The sequence below is a fragment of the Anabrus simplex genome, chromosome 13 (genome assembly GCF_040414725.1).
Source record: "Anabrus simplex isolate iqAnaSimp1 chromosome 13, ASM4041472v1, whole genome shotgun sequence".
Classification (NCBI taxonomy): domain Eukaryota; kingdom Metazoa; phylum Arthropoda; class Insecta; order Orthoptera; family Tettigoniidae; genus Anabrus; species Anabrus simplex.
The window spans coordinates 18,546,294-18,566,513 of NC_090277.1; the positions used below are offsets into that span (position 1 = coordinate 18,546,294).

Here is a 20,220-nt window from a genome sequence, read left to right on the forward strand (position 1 = left end):
TTATTTCGGATACTATTTCGTCCTTTTCTACTCTCTTTCAATTTATACAAGATTATCTCGATCTTTACCATCCCTATAAACCTATTTCTTTTCACTCTTCTCGTCCCTATTCCTTTTTACGATGGTGGGACTCAGAGTGCCATAATCTGGTTCTTAAACGACGTCGCTTATTCCGGATATATAGGAAAACACTAGCCCCCCATCATTATTTCCGTCTTAAACAACATATTGCTTACGCTAGACGAGTTTTTCTTTCTAAACGCCGTGCTGCCTGGCGATCCTTTATTTCCTCCCTAAACACTCGTACTTCGTCTTCTCATTTATGGAGTGCAATTCGCTCACTTACCCGAGCTTCTCAATACATTCCACCCTCTGTCACCCCTCCACAGATTCTATCTTTCTTAACTCACTCACTCCTGATTATGTTGTGCCTGACTTTATTATCCCCCTGTCTCCATGCTCTTCCCGTTTTTCTGTATTACTCCAACCTATACACCTTTCTGAACTTGAGGCCACCTTGTGTAACGCAAAGAGTTCGTCTCCAGGCCCTGATTATATATCATATGATATGCTCCGGATCCTCCCTCTACGTGCTAAACAAGCTTTATTAGCTCTCTATAATAATATACTTCTCACTACTTCTGTTCTTACCTCTTGGAATGATTTTTTTTATGCCTATCCCCAAACCTCGTCAACTTCACACTGACGCTAACAGCTTTCGAGGGATTGTCCTTGGTTCGTGTATCCACAAGACGTTTTTAAAAATTCTCCTTCAACGAATCCTGTGGTCTCTTGAATATTATAATTTGGTTCCCAAATATCAATTCGCCTACTTTAAAGGTCGTTGTGCTCAAGATCAGTGGCGGCTCGTTTGGGAGGCGCTAAGGCGCGCGCCCCCCACGGGGTTCCATTAAATTCTGGAATTTTAATCTTAAATGTTAACAAGGGAAATATTTTATATTTTACTATAAGATTCTAATCAAGGGCGCGAGTTGTACTGTACTTCGGCCCGATACGCTGCTGGCCCTGCGCAGGAGGGCGCTCTCTCATAGCGGACCAAATACTCCGAGTCTCGCTTGACTGGCCTTGAGGGAGCCAATCAGAGCCAGAGTGGAGATGTGCTGTTCCAGCGGAGATTCCAGCGCGTTTTTGCCGCGGCCTATCGTTGTAGCCAACCTACCCGATACATTGGTGATTTTATTTCTATTTAACAGGGGTCAGTTTGTGCCATTTCTCTCCTAAAAGTAGGAACTACTTTACTCAGGCACTTACCTGAGTTAAATGTGTCGGTATATATTTAAAATAGTCTTGTAATTTTTAGGACTATTAACTAACGAAACGAGTAACGATTGTAACTATTGTCTTCTCGCACTTGACTCATGTTGACCATACTCACTGGAGAGCGCGATGTTTAGCTTTGTGTTGATGAATGATCTCGTGAGGTGACTGTGTAAAGGGGAAATTAGGAGAAAGGTTGTGATATATATGTAGGCGTAGTGTTATGTTTGCACTTCGTACAGTATGATTACTGTCGAACATATTAAAGAACTAACGTTTTCTTCTCTTTCTATCGAGTAGAAAGTCGAACTGAAGGAGTGTGGTAGACTTCTTGTTGAAAAATCGGAGACCATGAAAAATGTAAATGAAAATAGGGCTTTCCAAAGACAAATGAATTCTCGTGACTATATAACAAACCGAGCTCGATAGCTGCAGTCGCTTAAGTGCGGCCAGTATCCAGTATTCGGGAGATAGTAGATTCGAACCCCACTGTCTGCAGCCCTGAAAATGGTCTTCCGGGGTTTCCCATTTTCACACCAGGTAAATGCTGCGGTTGTACCGTAATTAAGGCCACGGCCGCTTCCTTCCCACTCTTTGCCCTTTCCTGTCCGATCGTTGCCGTAAGACCTATCTGTGTCGGTGCGACGTAAAACAACTAAAAAAACAACTAGGCCTATATAACAAGAACCCGCGGATATGTGGAAGTGATATCTCAGAAACCTTTTACTGCTTTCCTTACCTGCTATTCTCCCGTTCTAGGATAGGAGATAAATGGATCACCACAGGGGTGATATCAATAGTACCATGGACTTTGAAATGCTTGCTAAAGTCAATGTCGTGTCTTGTTTAAGTGATTACTACGGTGAAACTATTCGTAAACATTATTCGATGGTGGACAAGAACAGGCACATAATAATAATAATAATAATAATAATAATAATAATAATAATAATAATAATAATAATAATAATAATAATAATAATAATAATAATCAACATCATAATCAAAACAATTGTATATGCATTGGCCGTATAGTGTTCGAAGTGTGTATCTTGATAACATGGTTTGAAGAACTTGAGATATTTGTGGAATTATGAAAGTAAGGCGCGCCCCCCACTGCTGATATCCACGAGCCGCCACTGCTCAAGATGCTATTAACATTTTAATTATAGATATCTTATTAGCGCAAATTCGTAAGGATTGTATTATTGCTATTTTTTTGGACATACGAGGAGCTTTTGACTCCATACCACTTTATCTTCTCTGGACTAATCTCGCACAGAAAGGTTTTCCTGCTCATTTTCTCCACATCTTGCGTAATTTGTTTACGTATCGAAAACTTTCACATAAATCCACTTATTCTTCTCTTCCTTGTCGTCTGTCATCTGTCGGTGTTCCTCAGGGGGACAATTTAAGTGGTCTGCTTTTCGCCCTGTACATGAGTAATCTTGAACAATTGGTTACACAAAAAGCTCGCATTCTCTTTTATGCTAATGATATAGTTCTTTATTATTCTCATAGTAATGTCGATGTGTGTCGTCACCATATATATCAGCTAATGGAGCAAGTCATTACATGGCTTACTTTCCATGGTCTTCAACTTTCCACCTCCAAATGCTGTGCAATGTTTTTTACCTCTAAGCGTAGGTTTAACTCTGAGCCACTTGTTTTCGATTCTCATGTCATTCCTTTTTGTTCCTCCCATAAATACCTTGGTGTCATGCTAGACCGCTCGTTATCTTGGAAACATCATATTACTCAGTTACGTAATTCTTCTGATACGCATATTAAAATTCTCCAAGCGGTTACTAGACGATCATGGGGTGCTGACCCTGGCACAGCTCAGTTGTTATATTCCGCTACTATTCGCTCTAGACTCGACTACTGTGCGCATGTTATAGATACTGCGCCGGATTCTTTTCTTAACTACTTAAATACTTTACAATTTAAAGCCCTGAGAACTTGTGTTGAAGCATTGTTGTCTACCCCTACTAATGCTCTCCTTGTCGAGACCGGTGAGCTCCCTCTTCCAATTCGCCGTAAAATGATAACATCTAAATATTTACTTAAAAGATTTGCCCTGGCTCAACACCCATTGCTTCCTGAATTGCAGTTATTAGATGAATACTCTCTTCTTTCACAGGCTCGCCGTCGTAAGATGCCTGCTTTGTTGTATGCATTTCAATTTCTTCTATACTATCTTACGCACTGCTTCTTCTCCCTTTTATTCAGTACATTTTGACTGTTTATTTTTGTCCCTTCTATCATTATCTCCCCTACATCTTCTTTTTCCTCTTCTATTCCTGGTTCTTCGTTGACTGGCCCTCCTTTTAAAAAACTTCGTGTTGCTCTAAGTGATTCTGGTGTCAACATATATACAGACGGCTCAAAAAAAATATTTTGGTGTTGGAGCAGAGTTCTATATTGTCAATACCAATGTTGCTGAACTCTATCGTTTACCCAGTGACTTTTCTATCTACACTGCGGAAATATTTGCTATTCGTCAAGCTCTCATGTACATTAAGCATCATTCTATACATAAAGCAGCTATTTATACGGATTCTCTCAGTGCCGTTCAATCGATCATGTCCTCTCATCTTTCTTTTAACTGGTATTTGTATCATGTTTAAAGTCGAATTTATTCCTTGCATCAATCTGGGGTGGTTCTCACTTTTGTCTGGATCCCTAGTCATATAGGTATATATGGGAATGAACAGGCGGATTTATTTGCTAAGCGAGCTGCTCGTGATGGAAAATCCCTACTTAAACTTGCAGTTCCTCTGCCCGATTTTTACCCTGTTATTAAACATTCCGCTTATCGTCAGTGGCAAGAAGATTGGACTCGATCAGCTTCTTATAAAGGTCGCTATTATTACAATATTCAGCCTTGTATTCCTCCCTATCCTTGGTATTTGAAGGGTAACTATTCTCGCCGTCACATTACCAACATTATTCGTCTTCGCTTTAATCATGCCCTTACTCCTCTGTATAAACATCGTTTTAACCTCTCCCCCACTCCTCCTGTCTATGTGGCACTCCGAATGCTGATGCAAATCATTTATTATTCCAATGCCCTGTGTATGATTCTTTTCGTCCGGCTTTTATTTCTCGTCTTCACATTCGGTGTTCGGCTGTTGTGCGGTGTACACGTCTAGCTCCGGTCACTGGTGCAGCGGCTTTTTTCCTGTTTGTAGATAAGTAGAGTGTTTTTATGTTTGTGTTTGTATCCTAGTAAATTTCTTTTGTGGTTGTTCTGGTGCTAGTATAGGGTAATTCCTTTTGGACTATTATGTCTGTAGATAGTGGTGGTGGCCCTTTAGGCCGACCTCCTGATATTGCTAAAGATGCCGTGCGTAAGGATTTACCCATGGACGTTAGTAATACTGTTACTCAACGAGACAGTTCTCAAGATACAATATGTGATTCGGATCAGCGCCCTCAAGTTCCTGTATCTACCTATTCTACCACTCATCTTGGCCCTTACATAGTATTTGTTGAATCGATTGACTCTACAAATAAAATAGGACATATTCACCCTATGGCACTGGGACGGATTTTCTACGAGAGGCAAATTGGTGAAGTCAAGGCCATACATAGGAAGGGACGTAATAGAATTCAAGTTACTTTTATGTCTAGTAAGGCTGCAAACGCCTTTCTTTCTCATCCCATTCTTGCAGAAAAGAAATTGAAAGCTTTTATTCCGTCTTCGAATATTCAGCGAGTAGGGGTCATAAGGGGAGTAGACACTACTATTTCCGAATCTGACATTCTCACCTATTTAGATTCACCTTATCCTGTAGTGAAAGTACAACGTCTAAATAGACGTTCATCTAAAGACGGAAAAACTGAATATATCCCTACAGGTACTGTGAAGGTTGTATTCGAGAGTCAACACCTTCCGAAAAGCGTGTCTATTTTTAAAGTCATGATAGAGGTTCAGGCCTACATATTTTCTCCTTTAATATGCAAACGCTGTCAGCGGTACGGACACACCGCTTCTAATTGTCGTTCTAGGGAGCCGAGATGTGGTAAGTGTTCCCTTACTCATTCTACTGAAGATTGCACTCACCAAGTCGTTAAATGTGCTAACTGTGGCGGAAATCATCCTGCGGGAGCAGAACATTGTGAAATCCACAAACAACAAAAAGAAATTAAACGCATTATGAGTGTTGAAAACAAATCATATTTTGAAGTGAAAAACTATTTTGCCCCATTACAGTCCCTATCTAACCCCCTTCTGATACCCCAACATTTTCCTCCTTTACCCACTAGATCAACTCCATCGGAAGAAACTCAACCTCGAAAGCGTAAATTTACTATGGTGGTTAATAACCCCCCCCGCCCACCTGTCACCCCAGGTTATGATAGGGCATCATATCTGCATTTACTAAGTAACCCGAAAACGGTTCCAGAATATTCTGGTACTCCCTTAGTGCGTTTGATACCTACTCCTCCTACCGAGACCGCCTCTACATCACTGAAGCCAAGTTCTCAAGGGCAAACTTCGGATCCCCACGCGCCAATATCGTCATCTACCTCTGTCATGGCTTTACAGGGTAAATCAAACGTTAACGTTATTGAACTATGTCGACCTCTCTTTAACAGATTTGCAGATGTAATCGCAACAATTGATACAACTGGCATATGGAAGAAAGAGTTAAAATCATTATATGATGATCTTGTTCAAGTTGTGGGACCTCCCCCTACTGTTAAGTACAACATGCGGATCCTGCAATGGAATTGTCGGAGCATATTAAATAAGAAGCATGAATTAGTGAGTTTAATAAATTCTTTTGATCCTGCGGTAATTTTCTTGAGCGAAACGTGGTTAAAATCTCATTTTCATTTTCGCATGAAAGGTTTTACGGTCATACGGCATGATGCACCCATCTCTGGAGGCACATGCATTTTCCTCAAACAAGACATCTACTTTCAGGAAGCTCCATTAAACTATAGCATACCGGGCACTCAAGCCCTTGTAGTCAAAATTCAAGACTGGACCTTGGTTTCTATATACTGTCCGCCGTGGATAAAAGGTACCTATGTCCAATGGGACAAATTTTTTTCACAATTCTCACAAAACAACACCCTAATCGGTGGTAATTTTAATGCTCACAATCCTCTTTGGGGGAGTTTATCTAGTTGCCCCAAAGGGCGGAACATTGAACGGATCACCGTAAAACAGGAACTGGTTATCCTCAATGACGGTTCTCCTACTCGGTTAACAGCTCCTAACATTAATAAAAGTGCAGTAGATCTCACTATTTGCACAGTAGATTTGGCACATAAAACAAATTGGAATGTCATTTATGACACCCATCAAAGCGACCATTTTCCCATTTTAATCGATATCGGCCCACAGGTTATCAGGAATGTCTCTCACTTTATTGCATCCCGTAATCTTCGCTCTTTTGATTCTACGCTATTCACGACCTTTCTTGCAGATAAAATCCGCTCTACACTTCCAGCTCCCCATATTCTTGACTACGATCTACTATTATCCTTTATTCACTCTTACTTAGATACTTATCATCCTATTGAACACAAGCGGTCTTTTAAAATGCAGAGAAATGCTATTCGTTGGTGGGATTCCGAGTGTGCGTCTTTAGTTCGTCGTAGACAAGCTGCCTTAAAAGTTTATAGAACATCTGGCTCCTATGATCACTATATCCAATATAAAAAAATAGTCGCTTCCATACAGACTATTTTTAATGAAAAACGACGAACAGCATGGAAAATATTTGTCACATCTATCAATCGACAAACCCCTCTCAAAGATATATGGGCAGCCATCCACCATTTAAGTAATACTCATACAAATCCTGTTTCTCAATCGCATCCTCAAGGAATTGCCCAATTTTACCACCAACTTACACCCGATTACGTGGAACCTTCTTATGAATATAGTTTAATACCTTCCTCCGACAAATTTTCTAGTCTATTACAGAATATCTCCCTCCATGAGCTAGATATGGCACTCGAACATCGTCAAGATACTAGCCCGGGTAGAGATTCTATCACCTATAAAATGTTGAAATATCTTCCGTTCCACGCTAAGCAAACGCTGCTAAATACCTTTAACGCTATACTTGACAGCCATGCCATTCCTGTCGATTGGAACGATTTTCAAATTTTACCCCTCTTAAAACAAGGTAAACATCCTCAAGACCCAAACGGGTATAGAGGTATCGCTTTGGGTTCCTGCCTTCGTAAAACTTTTCAACGAATCCTCTTGCACCGTCTTCTATGGTGCTTAGAATATTATAATATACTTCCAGTGTACCAGTTTGGGTTTCTGAAAGGTCGAAGTACGGCAGACGCTCTGAATATATTTTTTACAGACTTATTACTCGCTCGCAGTCGAGGTGACGTTTTGACGGCTATCTTTCTCGATATAAAAGGAGCATATGATAATGTGGACATAGGTGTACTTCTTGCCAAATTATATCAATGGCAATTTCCTCTTTCGTTTATTAATATTATACGGCAATTATTCACCAATCGTCACATTTTTTTAAAGACCAATGGCCAGAGTTTCGATTCTCGATATACTTCTAAAGGTCTCCCACAAGGTGATATTTTGAGCCCTATCTTATATCTGTTATATACTTTTGACTTAGAGCGGGTGATTTCTCAACAGGCTAGGATCCTACAATATGCTGACGATATAGTTATTTATTCCATTAAAGCATCGGCCCTTGAATCCCGTACTACCATTGAACGTACACTACCGATCCTCTATAGATGGCTGTTCCAGCATAACTTAGACATCGAATTTCAAAAATCCTCTGCCATGATCTTTACGAAGAAACGAAATTATGATCGTACTCCAATTACCTTTGGTTCCTATGAGATTTGTATCAAAACTTCGGTCAAATATTTAGGCATTAAAATTGATAATAAATTACTCTGGAAAGAACATATCGAATATATTCTTTCCAAATTAGAAACTAAATTCCTTATCATTAAATCTCTCACTAAACGCACCTGGGGATCGGATCCATATGTCCTTCTTACGGTATATAAAAATATCATTCGGTCAGTATACGAATATGGCTGTCATTTTCTTGATATAGCATCTAATAGCCAACTACGCAAACTTGATACCTTTCAGTTTAAAATACTCCGCTTAATCCTGGGGGCTATGTCCTCCTCCCCAACGAATGCACTGTTAGCTGAAGCATCGGAACCGCCATTAAAATTTCGACGACGACTACTCGCTAGCAAATATCTTCTTAACAAATTAAATAAATATCGCCACCCAATCATCCCGAAATTACAGCTATTACATGAATATTATCAAAACCGGAATGTTAATGAAGATCATCAACCGGCCCTATTATGGGCATTTAACCACTTCGGTCACTTTCGTACTAGCATGGTACAAACGTTAAATCACCCGAAATACTCTATACCTTTTCGAGCTAGTACATTTAAACCTGATATTCTTCACACTATATTCGAAACTAGTCCTCCAATACTCCGTACAAATAACCATGTCACGACCAGTTTATTTCACTTTGCGTTCCATAGGCATAACCAAGAACAATATATTATTTTTTACACTGATGGTTCAAAGACCCTATCCCCTACTGGTGTCGGTGCTGCATTTTACTCCCCCCAACTGGCTATGAACAAACAATTCACTCTCCCACACCTCGCTTCTTCTTTCACGGCTGAAATTTTCGCCATACGCCAGGCTTTATTGCACATAAAATATTCTGGAATATCAAAAGCTCTCATTTGTACTGACTCTTTAAGCACCTTGAAGGCTTTAGACAATCCCGAACATACCAATAATTGGTACATTCAAAATTTACGCAAATTAAGCTATGACTTGTTCCTCCGTAATGTTAAAGTATTATTCGCATGGATTCCGGGCCATTCTGGCATACACGGTAACGTCACAGCGGATATCCTAGCTAAAGAGGCTGCCCAGGGTTCTGGATTGGATTACTATATCGCAGTTCCACACACAGACTTATGGGAACACTGTCGTCACTTCATCCACGATCAGTGGTGTGCAGAATGGCGCCGAACTTCCCAGTTGAAAGGTAAGCACTTATTCACGCTTCTACCTGATATTCCTAATAAACCGTGGTTCGCCTTTGGTACCTACACTCGGCGTCATATTACTACAATTATACGGCTTCGCTTAAATCATGTGTGTACGCCTGCTCATCTCTATCGCCTTAATCTTATCGAAAGTAACTTATGTCCATGCGGTCGGGCAGTAGGTACTAGTGATGTGCGCGAATGACGCCTGGAATCGCGAGAATCGGTTCCTACGACTCCGCGGTCGCACTCAATGTCGCATGCGAGGAATCGGTTCCCGATGACGTCACGAGAGTGTTCCGGTCGCACTCAATAGAGTGAGTCTTCCGTATATAAGTGGAGTAAATTCGAACGTGTAATATTTCCTATTTCTTTTATATACAGTGAAATGTGTAACTGGTTGTCGTGAATGAATTATGCCACATAATGAAATAACAATTTACCCTGGTAGTCTGGAAAACACATTACACATTTCGACACTGGGTGTAGCAATCGGCATTGTTATTATGCTCATACTGTATTTTCCTAATGTGGTTTTCATTTATCGCTAGTATAAACGTATAAAATATGTGGAATTTAGTCATATTTTTAATAAGTATGCAACTTGTTTCCTAACATACTGGCTTCCGTTGCATTTAATTTGCAATGAACATACCGTACCACTGTCGGGTTCACTGGCTGAATGGTCAGCGCTGAGGACTTCGGTTCAGAGGGTCCCGGGTTCGATTCCCGGCAGGGTGGGGGATTTTAATCGCCTCCAATTAGTTCTTTTGGCCCAGGGACTGGGTGTTTGTGTTTGTCCCAACATTTTCCTCTTCATATTCAGACAGCACACTACACTACCATCCACCGCAGGAACACGCAATAGTGATTATACCCCTCCACATAGGGTTGGCGTCACGAAAGGCATCCGGTTGTAAAACAGGACCAAATCAACATGTGCGATACAGCGAACCCGCGACCCCATAGGTGTGGGAAAAGTTGTAGAAAAATAAGAACATTTGATACTACTACTAAATATTATTATGAGAAACTCTCAAAATTACTATTTTTCTTTTCATCACTGCTTAACATTAGTTAAGGTTGTCTCCTTAGTACAATTGTATTTTGTAGAAAGAGTACTGTTATATTATGTCATAATCCCCGTACAAGTTTTGATTTAATACAATTTGAATAGTTTCAAACAGAGGATCATAGTTTCTGATGAAACTACAGTCGCATTAGAGTATATAACTCCAGGAAACTACAATAAAAGCAGGCATGGCTTGTAAACAGACCTGGTTATAAACCAAAACGAACTCACATTACAGAACACATTCGTGCTGCACGTGTTTACGTATCTGCATCATAGATGGTGCCACTAGTTCCTCGGAATCGATTCCGGAATCGGGTACCCGATTCCCCAGGCATATGGAATCGATTCTTCGCGATTCCAGTCGCAACCCATCACTAGTAGGTACTGTCAACCATATTTTTTTTCAGTGTCAGACATATGAACATCACCGTCGAGAATTCATAGCTAAGCTTCTTCATGCGGGTTACCAACTGCCGTTAAATGTTTCGTGTTTAGTGTTTCAACCGTCTTTTCGCGTAGTAGATTTAATCCTTAAATTTTTAGTTACCTGTAACATCCAATTGTAACTTTTTCCTTTCCTATAGGTATGAAATTTTGCATCCTAACCCTTATTTGTGGTCCGGTCTGGTTTGTTCGTAGTAAAGACGTCGTGGCAGACCACACAGACGTGAAGCATTAGAACCCTGTGTCCCAGTGTTTTTGTGTTGTCCTAGATAGTTTAGCCTCCATATTCTTGGTATTTTACTCAGTTTCATTATCCCCGGCTGTCATTAGCTTCATTACATAGCTAACCCTATTATCTTGTAGTGTACTATTTTCTTCTAATGTTGGTTCCTCTCCTAGACATTAATTATCCCGCACACCAGTGACTGGACGTAGCGTCTTACGACGATGTCCAAAAACTAACCAAGAAGAAGAAAGAAGAATTTCTCGTCTTATCAGTCTTCAGAAAGCTCTCCCCACCAATGTCTCCTGTTTGCTTACCGATATGTCTCCTGCTATAATACATGCTATCAATCAATATTTGGATGACTCTCATATTCATTTGTAAATTACTGTCTTTTTATTGTTCGCTCGGTTACATACTCCTGCTCCCACTGTTTTTTACTTCTATGCACTTCCTTTGTTATGTTACGCGCTATTTAAGATGTGTACATAGACACGATGCTCAACTTTGTTCTTGTGACCTTTGTAGTGAGACTCATTGCGTGTGATCTTCGTAATGTGAATAATTGCGTGTGATTTCGCATCAACGAGCTAACTCGTTGTTTCGCATATTAAATGTAATATCACGATAATAAGTGTAGTGGCTGGGTGAAATAATAGAGCCCATAATCTCTCCGACATCAACAACAACAACAACAATCGTATCAATTTGGCATTATACAGGAAATAAAAGACTGAGAAACGAATTCAAAAAATGTTATATATTTTATTAATATATTGACGATAAATCTGAAACAAATCATGTGGAATATGCCAACTGTGATAGAATTTTGTCTAAAAACCAGAGCGGTTTTTCAGATCATAAGAATGTAAATACTATACAAAATTATTTGTTACTCATTATTTATCTGTTCAGAGTTGTATATATGTTTATATAGTCAGAGATTGCAGATCTGTACTACGTTTCCACAATACTGTGTACTCGTTAAATGTCAATTTCATCACATTATAGGTTATGGTGTAAATGTGAGTTGTACCGTGTGTAAGTTCTGAATTTATGAAGAGATGTCCGGATTCGTCGGTCTTCATTTGGGTAAGGAAGTAATTAAGCGCTGTGTGTTTAGTTTTGTTTTTCCTTTTGAGGATATCAAATAATATATAGTATGACGTTTTTCCTTGGATTGTCATGAGTTTCATTCTGTTAAGTATTACGCTTATTGCATTCTCTAAATCAGTTATATAACTTACTTATTTATTGCAGGTTTCATATATTTACGGTTAAAAACTTCCCTTATGAATTTTTAGTACAGTTTATGTCTTCGATGTCTGTGCCCATTGTGTGTTAAAGACGATTGCTGTCTACATATTATTACAATGTTATACGAATTTACTGAAAATGATCTGTGAGTAAAATACAGCTTATTTACAGGAGCTGGGCAACATTCGGAGAGCCTTTTACCTCAGTACAAGAAACTGGCAAAAGATGCATGTAAAACAGTAAGCAATTATATATTACTTATTCTCCTCAAGGAATTGATTCTTGTTACTTGCACCTGCCTGTATAGGTCTAACAAGCTGAAATTTCTATTCTGCTTCTGCCATGGACACACATGAATTATGAATTTTTATGTGACCAAGAAAATATATTGTATGTGCATCCAAAGCGTTTTGTTGATGTCTTTTCAATCAGTCTATCAGTCACAATTGATCTGCATTTAGGGCTGTGCCCAGGCGACAAATTCCCTATCAGTTGATTACCTATTTTTTTTCTTAAATGATTTCAGAGGAGTTGGAAATTTATTGAATACACTGTTGGAAATTTATTCCAATCCTTAATTCCTCTTCCTATAAACAAATATCTACTCCAGTTGGCCCTATTGTATTTCAACTTTAGCATATTTTCATTTAATCTTATTCGTCTACTTTGCACTGAAAACTCGGAACATACCACTTAATTGAGCAGCACGTCTCCTTGCTCCCAAGTCTTCCTAGCTCAAGGTTTTCTCCAGTTGTTTAATACTACTGATTTTATTGGAAATAACTCAGAACAAATCATGCTGCTTTCCATTGAGCCTCTGCAGTTCTGAAATTGAGTAATCCTGGTGTGGGTCCCATACACTGAGGTGTTACCAGGACTTGTACATCCTTACTGCAGTCTCGAAATATCTTCATAACCATCTGCAAAGATCTGCAACTTTACAACCTCGTTAATGTGATTACTAGGGACAGGACTTATAGGCACTAAAATTAGCCAAAGTAGGCACCAGTGTGTAAAATAGACAACCAAATGGGCATGAAAAAAATACTTAAAATGTATTAGTACACTCAGTGACTATGGGAGGAATTTACAACTAAGAAATTTTCAATATTTTCCAGTAACAGTTGTGTTCTGTTTTCATGAAGAATTGCCGTTGCTGCAATGTATTATATCTTCTGATATGGGCTAGAGCAATTTGTTGCTTTCAATCACCTGTCTGTCTCATCCTTGGTTTTGATGACATGAAAGTGACCGAGGTATGAGTGATGCTAGTAATACCATTCCTGATGCAGTCAGCCCGTGTCATGAATGGTGTGAAAATATCACTCATGGGGTCGGTTCGTGCATGCATTTCGGTGGGCTTGGCAGACTGATATGTATTAGCAACTTCTGGCTTAGTGAGGAAAGCAACGGGAAACTACCTCAACCCCTCATTTCCCTAGTATGCCTCTTGAGTGATGTCTAGGCAATCTAGGACAGCTGTTGGCAGAACTGCAGAGGACCAAACCAGCCTTCAGGCTGAATACCCAACATACACATCATGAAGAATATATTTATGTATTGTGAGACAGATCTCTCAACATCAAATTAAGTGATGGGACAGAACTTCACTGAAGCCAGTTCATTTGGTTTGGTCTACTGCTTTACCTACCTCATATTGTAGCACATTGGCTCTTTCCACCCTGGATTTTGTTACAGGGCCCTGTGAAAGTATTCCCTCATAGCAGATGTTTGCTCAAGACTTCTCCAACTGATGAGCCCACTGCTACACTGGAGTGAAACACTGGTAATTTTATTATTGAAATGGCCAAAACAGCTTGAATGTTTTTGCCCTAACTTATTTCACAATTCTGTGACTCCACGAGGGTCATGCCACTCGTCTACAACTCTGTGTTAGCTCCCAGCAGCTAACGCCAAAGCTGATTGAACTGATGGGCAGGACATGGGTTTCTTGGCTTGACTTATCGTCCATGGCCTGAATCATATAGTGTTGCAACAAAACAAGTTGCTACAATTCAAAAAATTAATAGGCCTATAAATGCTACAGCGAAATGTGATCATAGCCCTTAAGCACGAAAAACATAAAAGGGACAACTGAACTTACCTCCTTACTTCAAGCTTGGCAGATGACCACTCTTCCATCAGCAGTGACAATTTGCATCTCCAGTGATCCACTCCTTCAGCCAGTAAGACTTGGAAGATTTTTCTTCAAAGCCGATCTCCAACACGATTTCAAGACCAGGTGTCCAACAATGGTATAAGTCCAGAATCCACCGGCACGGGCGAGCTCGGGCTCCGCGGCTGCTGTTCGTGCATCTATATGACGCCAACAATTTACAGTGAGGGAAAGCTAAGGGGATATGGGTGTGTACAACATAGTTCGACGTCGATTAGTTTACGCATATCATCTTAGGAGGTGAGAGGGATGGAAAACTTATTGGTAGAGGCATCTGTTTTCTGCAAGCCACAAAATTGCAAAATTTTTGCAAAATTCTACATATTCGTCTCAGAACATGAAACTATTTACCTTTAAGTAAAATCACAAAACAATTGATGAAATGATGTGGAATAACTCTTTGATCCAAGGAGCATAATAAAAGTTGACTTAGAAGAAGTCTTTCATCTAAATCAAATTCTAATCCTACGAGAACCTTCAACATCAGAATATCTTGAACCAAGCACACTTTTCAGGGATCTAGTTGGTAGTTCATATTGAGCTGGCAAAGATGCTGATGTGATATCCATTTGTCTTTTCCTGAAATCAGAATATGGGCATTTTGTGGAAGTTACAGTGAGGGCCTTATGAATCCCAGTTGGTAATGCTGATAGTGACAGGTCATTTTCTGTCTGACGAGAGAACAGCTCTGACGTCCAGTAATATGGAACTCATGGTATCAGTGTCTTTTTCAGACTGTATAAATTATGTACGTAGCATAGGCCGTACGTGTTAAAAGCCGGGCTGAGTGACTCAGACGGTTGAGGCACTGGCCTTCTGACCCCAATTTGGCAGGTTCAATCCTGGATCAGTCCGGTGGTATTTGAAAGTGCAGAAATATGTCAGCCTCGTATCAGAAGATTTACTGGGACGTAAAAGAACTCCTGCGGGACTAAATTCCAGCACGTTGGCATCTCAGAAAACCGTAAAAGTAGTTAGTGAGATGTAAAAACAAATAATAATAATAATAATTATTACTTGTTAAAAGTGGCAGGATTAAAATTTTTCCAAACATCCAAGTTTTTATATATGTAACATGTATTTTCAGGAGAAGCATAACTTTCATGTTTCTTGTAGATATGTAAAATAAAATATGCTTTACCAGAAGTATGCTATCAACTACTTTTTGGTTTAGCTTTTCTTTCAGAAATAAAGAAATAAAAAGGTAGTGAAATTATTCAAATAGAAATAGCAAAAAATATACCTAAATAACTTTTTTTTTAATGATGAAATTAGGCAGAGCTTTTCACCAAAAACGGGTGCCTCCAGTTATAAGTTAGGCCAAATTTTTCTTTGTTTATTCTGAAGTAAATTCCCCAAGCGCTACTTCTGGAGACTTCCTGAGAGTTCTCCTTATTGTTTGTTCTGAAGTAAATTCCCCAAGTGCTACTTCTGGAGACTTCCCGAGAGTTCTCCTTATTGTTTGTTCTGAAGTAAATTCCCCAAGTGCTACTTCTGGAGACTTCCCGAGAGTTCTCCTTATTGTTCGTGGGGTAAAAAAAAAAATGTTCAGAACTGTTAAAAAGCATTAAATAGGCAAATATACTCCGATTGGCATTTATAGGCACAATAAAACCAACAAATTCTTGCTGAAAAGAGCCTAAAACAGATTTTAGGCGAAATCTCATCCCTAGTGTTTACACTTCCTTATATTAACTTACATGAGATTCTATCACACAGTAGTTAAAGCTTGCAACCTCACAAGTTCTTCAGTCTGCCGAAACTAATTTTGACTGACAAACACGCGTACATCAACACTGGTTATTTACACAATATTGTATGCGTTGGGAACGCATTTACAAAGTTCTAAGATCTGATTCATTTTCCGTTTCCATTTGAATCACGTGCCACGCCAGCTGAACTACAAACTTCAGCGTATAGTGAATACGATCACAGTTTACTGTGTGATCTCCATATCCATCCGATGGCTGCTTCATATTGAGCAGTGCCGCTTCCAGTGCCTTCTCTAAAATTTCTTTTCAAATCCCAAAGATGGCAGCACGTATTGCGTAGTCCGTGGCAGTGGTTAATGCACAGGGCTGTTAATCGATTAACCGCATGGCGCTGTTGAGAGTCGCAGGTGTAACGTAATATTGTTTAATGAACCAAAGAGGCAACACGGTATCGGCTAACTGAGCTCCTGTTAACGTATTGATCGACTGAGGAGCAACTTAGGTCTTGTTGTTTGTGTCATCAGTCCACAGACTCGTTGATGCAGCTCTCTATGCCATCCTATCCTGTGCTAACCTTCTCAATTCTACGTAACTACTGCATCCTAACCGGTGTTATGTATCACAGGTTTCCAAAAAATAACGAGTTAAAGCGTTTGTGGTTTACTCACTGTAAGCGAACTGATAAGTTTAATCCGGACAATTCTCGCGTATGTTCTGTTCATTTCCTTCCAACAGATTACGAGCGAGATATGAAAAAGAGCTTTTAGGTTTGCCCGCCAAAAAAGTACTACGCCCAGATGCTGTACCATCTCAATTTATTCCCAAATGACATGGAGGTTTTACTACTGAAGGACCTAGTACTAGTGAAACTACGTCACAAGTATGTATTTTTTACTTCCATATTTGTCCTCTAATCTAATGGTATATGCTGATTTGAATACTTTGGCCTAATATTGCCCATATCACTTCTAAAACACATATGTATTGGCATTGCACAGGTCTCCACTGAACGAGGTATTCGGCACAAAGGCCGAAATATCAAGAAACGGGTGATGTCTACTCTCGCTACATTATCCCCTAAGAAGAGGAAAGTTGACCAGTCAATTATTACTAACACAATTCAAGATAATAAGGATGGGGGGGAAAAAAAAAAACTTCGAAGACAATTTGAAGCATTAAACAGGAAAAATGCTGCTACATTGGTGACGCTGAAAGCTACAAAAGATGTAGAAGTGCAAGGTATGTCGTATCAGTCAAAAGACAACAGTCACCACTCGAAGTGACACAAAATGTTATCAAAAAAGAGGTGGAGAAAATACTGTCCATATGTTTTACAGCAGGACAGATACGGTGTCTTGTAAGCACGAAGAAAAGTGTGAAACGGTCCTCAGAAGACATTGCAAGTGCTCTTGCATTAAGGGCACTTTCTAAGAAGGCTTATGCGTACCTTAGAAAGAGAAATACTCCTTTACCTGCTAGATCAACATTGTAGAAGTGGATACGAAAACTGTAATGCAGATCTGGTATTTTTGAAGGAAGTGCTACGTTTATTAAAGTTTCGTGCAGTACAGTTTCAAGGACTAGAAAAATATGCTGTCTTGAGTTTTGATGAGATGAATATTGACTCTTGTATTTGTTGTGATTCAACGGATGATGTAATACTTGGTCTCTGCAGTAATGTCCTTGTAGTCGTGGTTCGAGGTTTGTTTTCTCAGTGGAGACAACCTGTGCATTATAACTTTGACAAGACCATGACAGCCAAACTTCTGCAGAACATTATTACAAACATTGACGCTTGCCACATTAATGTGGTTACTGTAACTTGTGATATGGGAGAGAAAAACGCTAGGTGTGCAAAAAAGCTGCATGTAAATATGGCCAACACTTTCTTTTATAATCCCGTGGACAAAGTGTGGGTTTTCTGTGATGTGCTTCATTTTAAAAGCTTTTGAAGAACCCTTTCTTAGATGAAGGTCTTGTGCTGCTCAACGGAACTGAAGTACGTAGTAGTATGATATAAGAATTGTTAGCATGTCAAAGTGGGAACCTAACACCAACGTATCATATCAATGACGTTCACTTGAGTGTAACCGGACGATCTCGCCGAAACGTACGATTAGCCGCACAGCTGTTTTCTCGGCGTACTGCTAAGTCAGTTAAATACTTCCAGCATAAAGAGCATAAAAGTAAGTTCTTCGAGCTGGTTAAAGACTTATTCAATGTATTAAATTCTAGGATCCCCAAGGACCATAAAACTCCACCCAGAAGTGGCTACGGGTTTAATCTTCACAGCCAGGAAAGGACCCTGAAAAGATTTCTGGACATTATCTCCCAAGTAAGAGTTGGCAAAAGAAACAGTCTACTACCTTCTCAGAAGGGATTTGTAATTTCAGTTAAGTCCTTTCTTGGACTTTTTGAAAATCTGAAAAGGCAAGGTATTTCTTACACACTAACATCACGCCTAAACCAGGGTTGTTTGGAGAACTTTTTCTCTCGTGTTTGTGGGTTGGGAGCATTTTGTAACGACCCAACTCCATTTGAAGTAAGAAATCAAATTAGGCTGCCGTTATTATCAGGAAATGCAAATTAAATTCCTTTATCTGGAAGCACGTCGGTCGGAGAAGACTTCATTGGCCCATCAACAAGTCTTTTGGAGGAAAATTTAATGGACTTTGTCACAAATGAGCTGTGCATTGACATTGTTGACAAGTCTTCAGAGACTGAAATGTTTGTTGAGGATGTTGAAACAGAGTTGTTAAGGGAGGACAGTTCATGTCAGTCGGTAGGAGGGAAGGATGTCATCCAGGATTCCCTAAAATACCTTGCAGGTTATTTGGCTTTCAAGCGTCGTTCAATTGATGAAACTCTTAGTGCCGCAAGAAGAGACCTGTGACTGAATCTCGGTTATTTCCAAAGGGGCCTCACACATCCCAGTCATGAGTGATTACAAAACATAGTCTAGCTCGAAATCATATTTGGTGTGTTTCATGGTCAAACTGTATCCTGATGCAAAAATGTATTGAAAACTCTTATTTCTGTTATTAAGTCAAAATTTCCAGTATTCCATGACAAAATAATTTGTCTCTACGTAAGGACCAGGACATTTATTAAGATATAGCATTTAAATGCCAAGAGTAATGAGCTAGCACTGAGAAAATATGCCAATAAGAAGGCTAAGCTTTGGGCTGGTTCATCAACTAATTAAGTCTCCTGACACGTACATTTTAATACTTTAATATAATTCCATAAAGATGTTAATATGCTGCATATTTCCGTATGTCATTTGATCTTAATGTTGCTGGGCTGAGTGGTTCAGACGGTTAAGGCGCTGGCCTTCTAACCCCAACTTGGCAGGTTCGATCCTGGCTCAGTCCGGTGGTATTTGAAGGTGCTCAAATACGACAGCCTCGTGTCGGTAGATTTACTGGCACGTAAAAGAACTCCTGCGGGACTAAATTCCGGCACCTCGGCGTCTCCGAAGACCGTAAAAGTAGTTAGTGGGACGTAAAACAAATAACATTATTAAACATTATTGATCTTAATGTTTACTTCATCACGAAAGAAATCAATCATTTTGAGTTGCATGGCAATATTTTATTTTTTATTGTATTATATGTCATATATTTGATAGTTGATGTTCTACCTGCTCAGCGCGTGACGAAATTTAATGAATTTTTACTCATCTTGCTTTTAAATATATTTGAAGTACTGGTACTTATCGAATCAGGCTAAACCAGATTATTATTTGATGAAATATTGGGAAGATGTTTCACAGGTGCGACAATTTACATGTTTGCTGTACTGTGACTGTGTACCCTACCCGCTATCGTTCAGACCGCGTGACGTCATAGCGCTCCGGCCAATGGGAGCCTCAACCGCCGAAGTAGCCTACGTAGTAGTGTAGTTACCTTGCTTATTGTCCATATTTCACTTCCATACAACACCACACTCCAAACAAAAGTCTTCAAAAACATTCTAATTCCTATAACAATGTTGGAAG

At 39.5% G+C, this 20,220-nt stretch overlaps 1 protein-coding gene across 3 annotated transcripts in view; it reads left to right on the forward strand.

The window, feature by feature from the left end:
* The first annotated feature begins 11,366 nt into the window (after positions 1–11,366).
* Tasp1 (Taspase 1) overlaps positions 11,367–20,220 on the forward strand; it is a 272,831-nt gene continuing 263,977 nt past the window's right edge. For 2 of the 3 annotated variants that reach the window (XM_068230008.1, XM_068230007.1), the window contains exons 1-2: positions 11,367–12,167; positions 12,504–12,571. In XM_068230008.1, coding sequence (XP_068086109.1) covers positions 12,140–12,167; positions 12,504–12,571 — 96 coding nt within the window. In that variant the 5' untranslated portion in view covers positions 11,367–12,139. The remainder of the gene's footprint in view (positions 12,168–12,503; positions 12,572–20,220) is intronic. The other variant, XM_068230006.1, reaches the window with a different exon arrangement.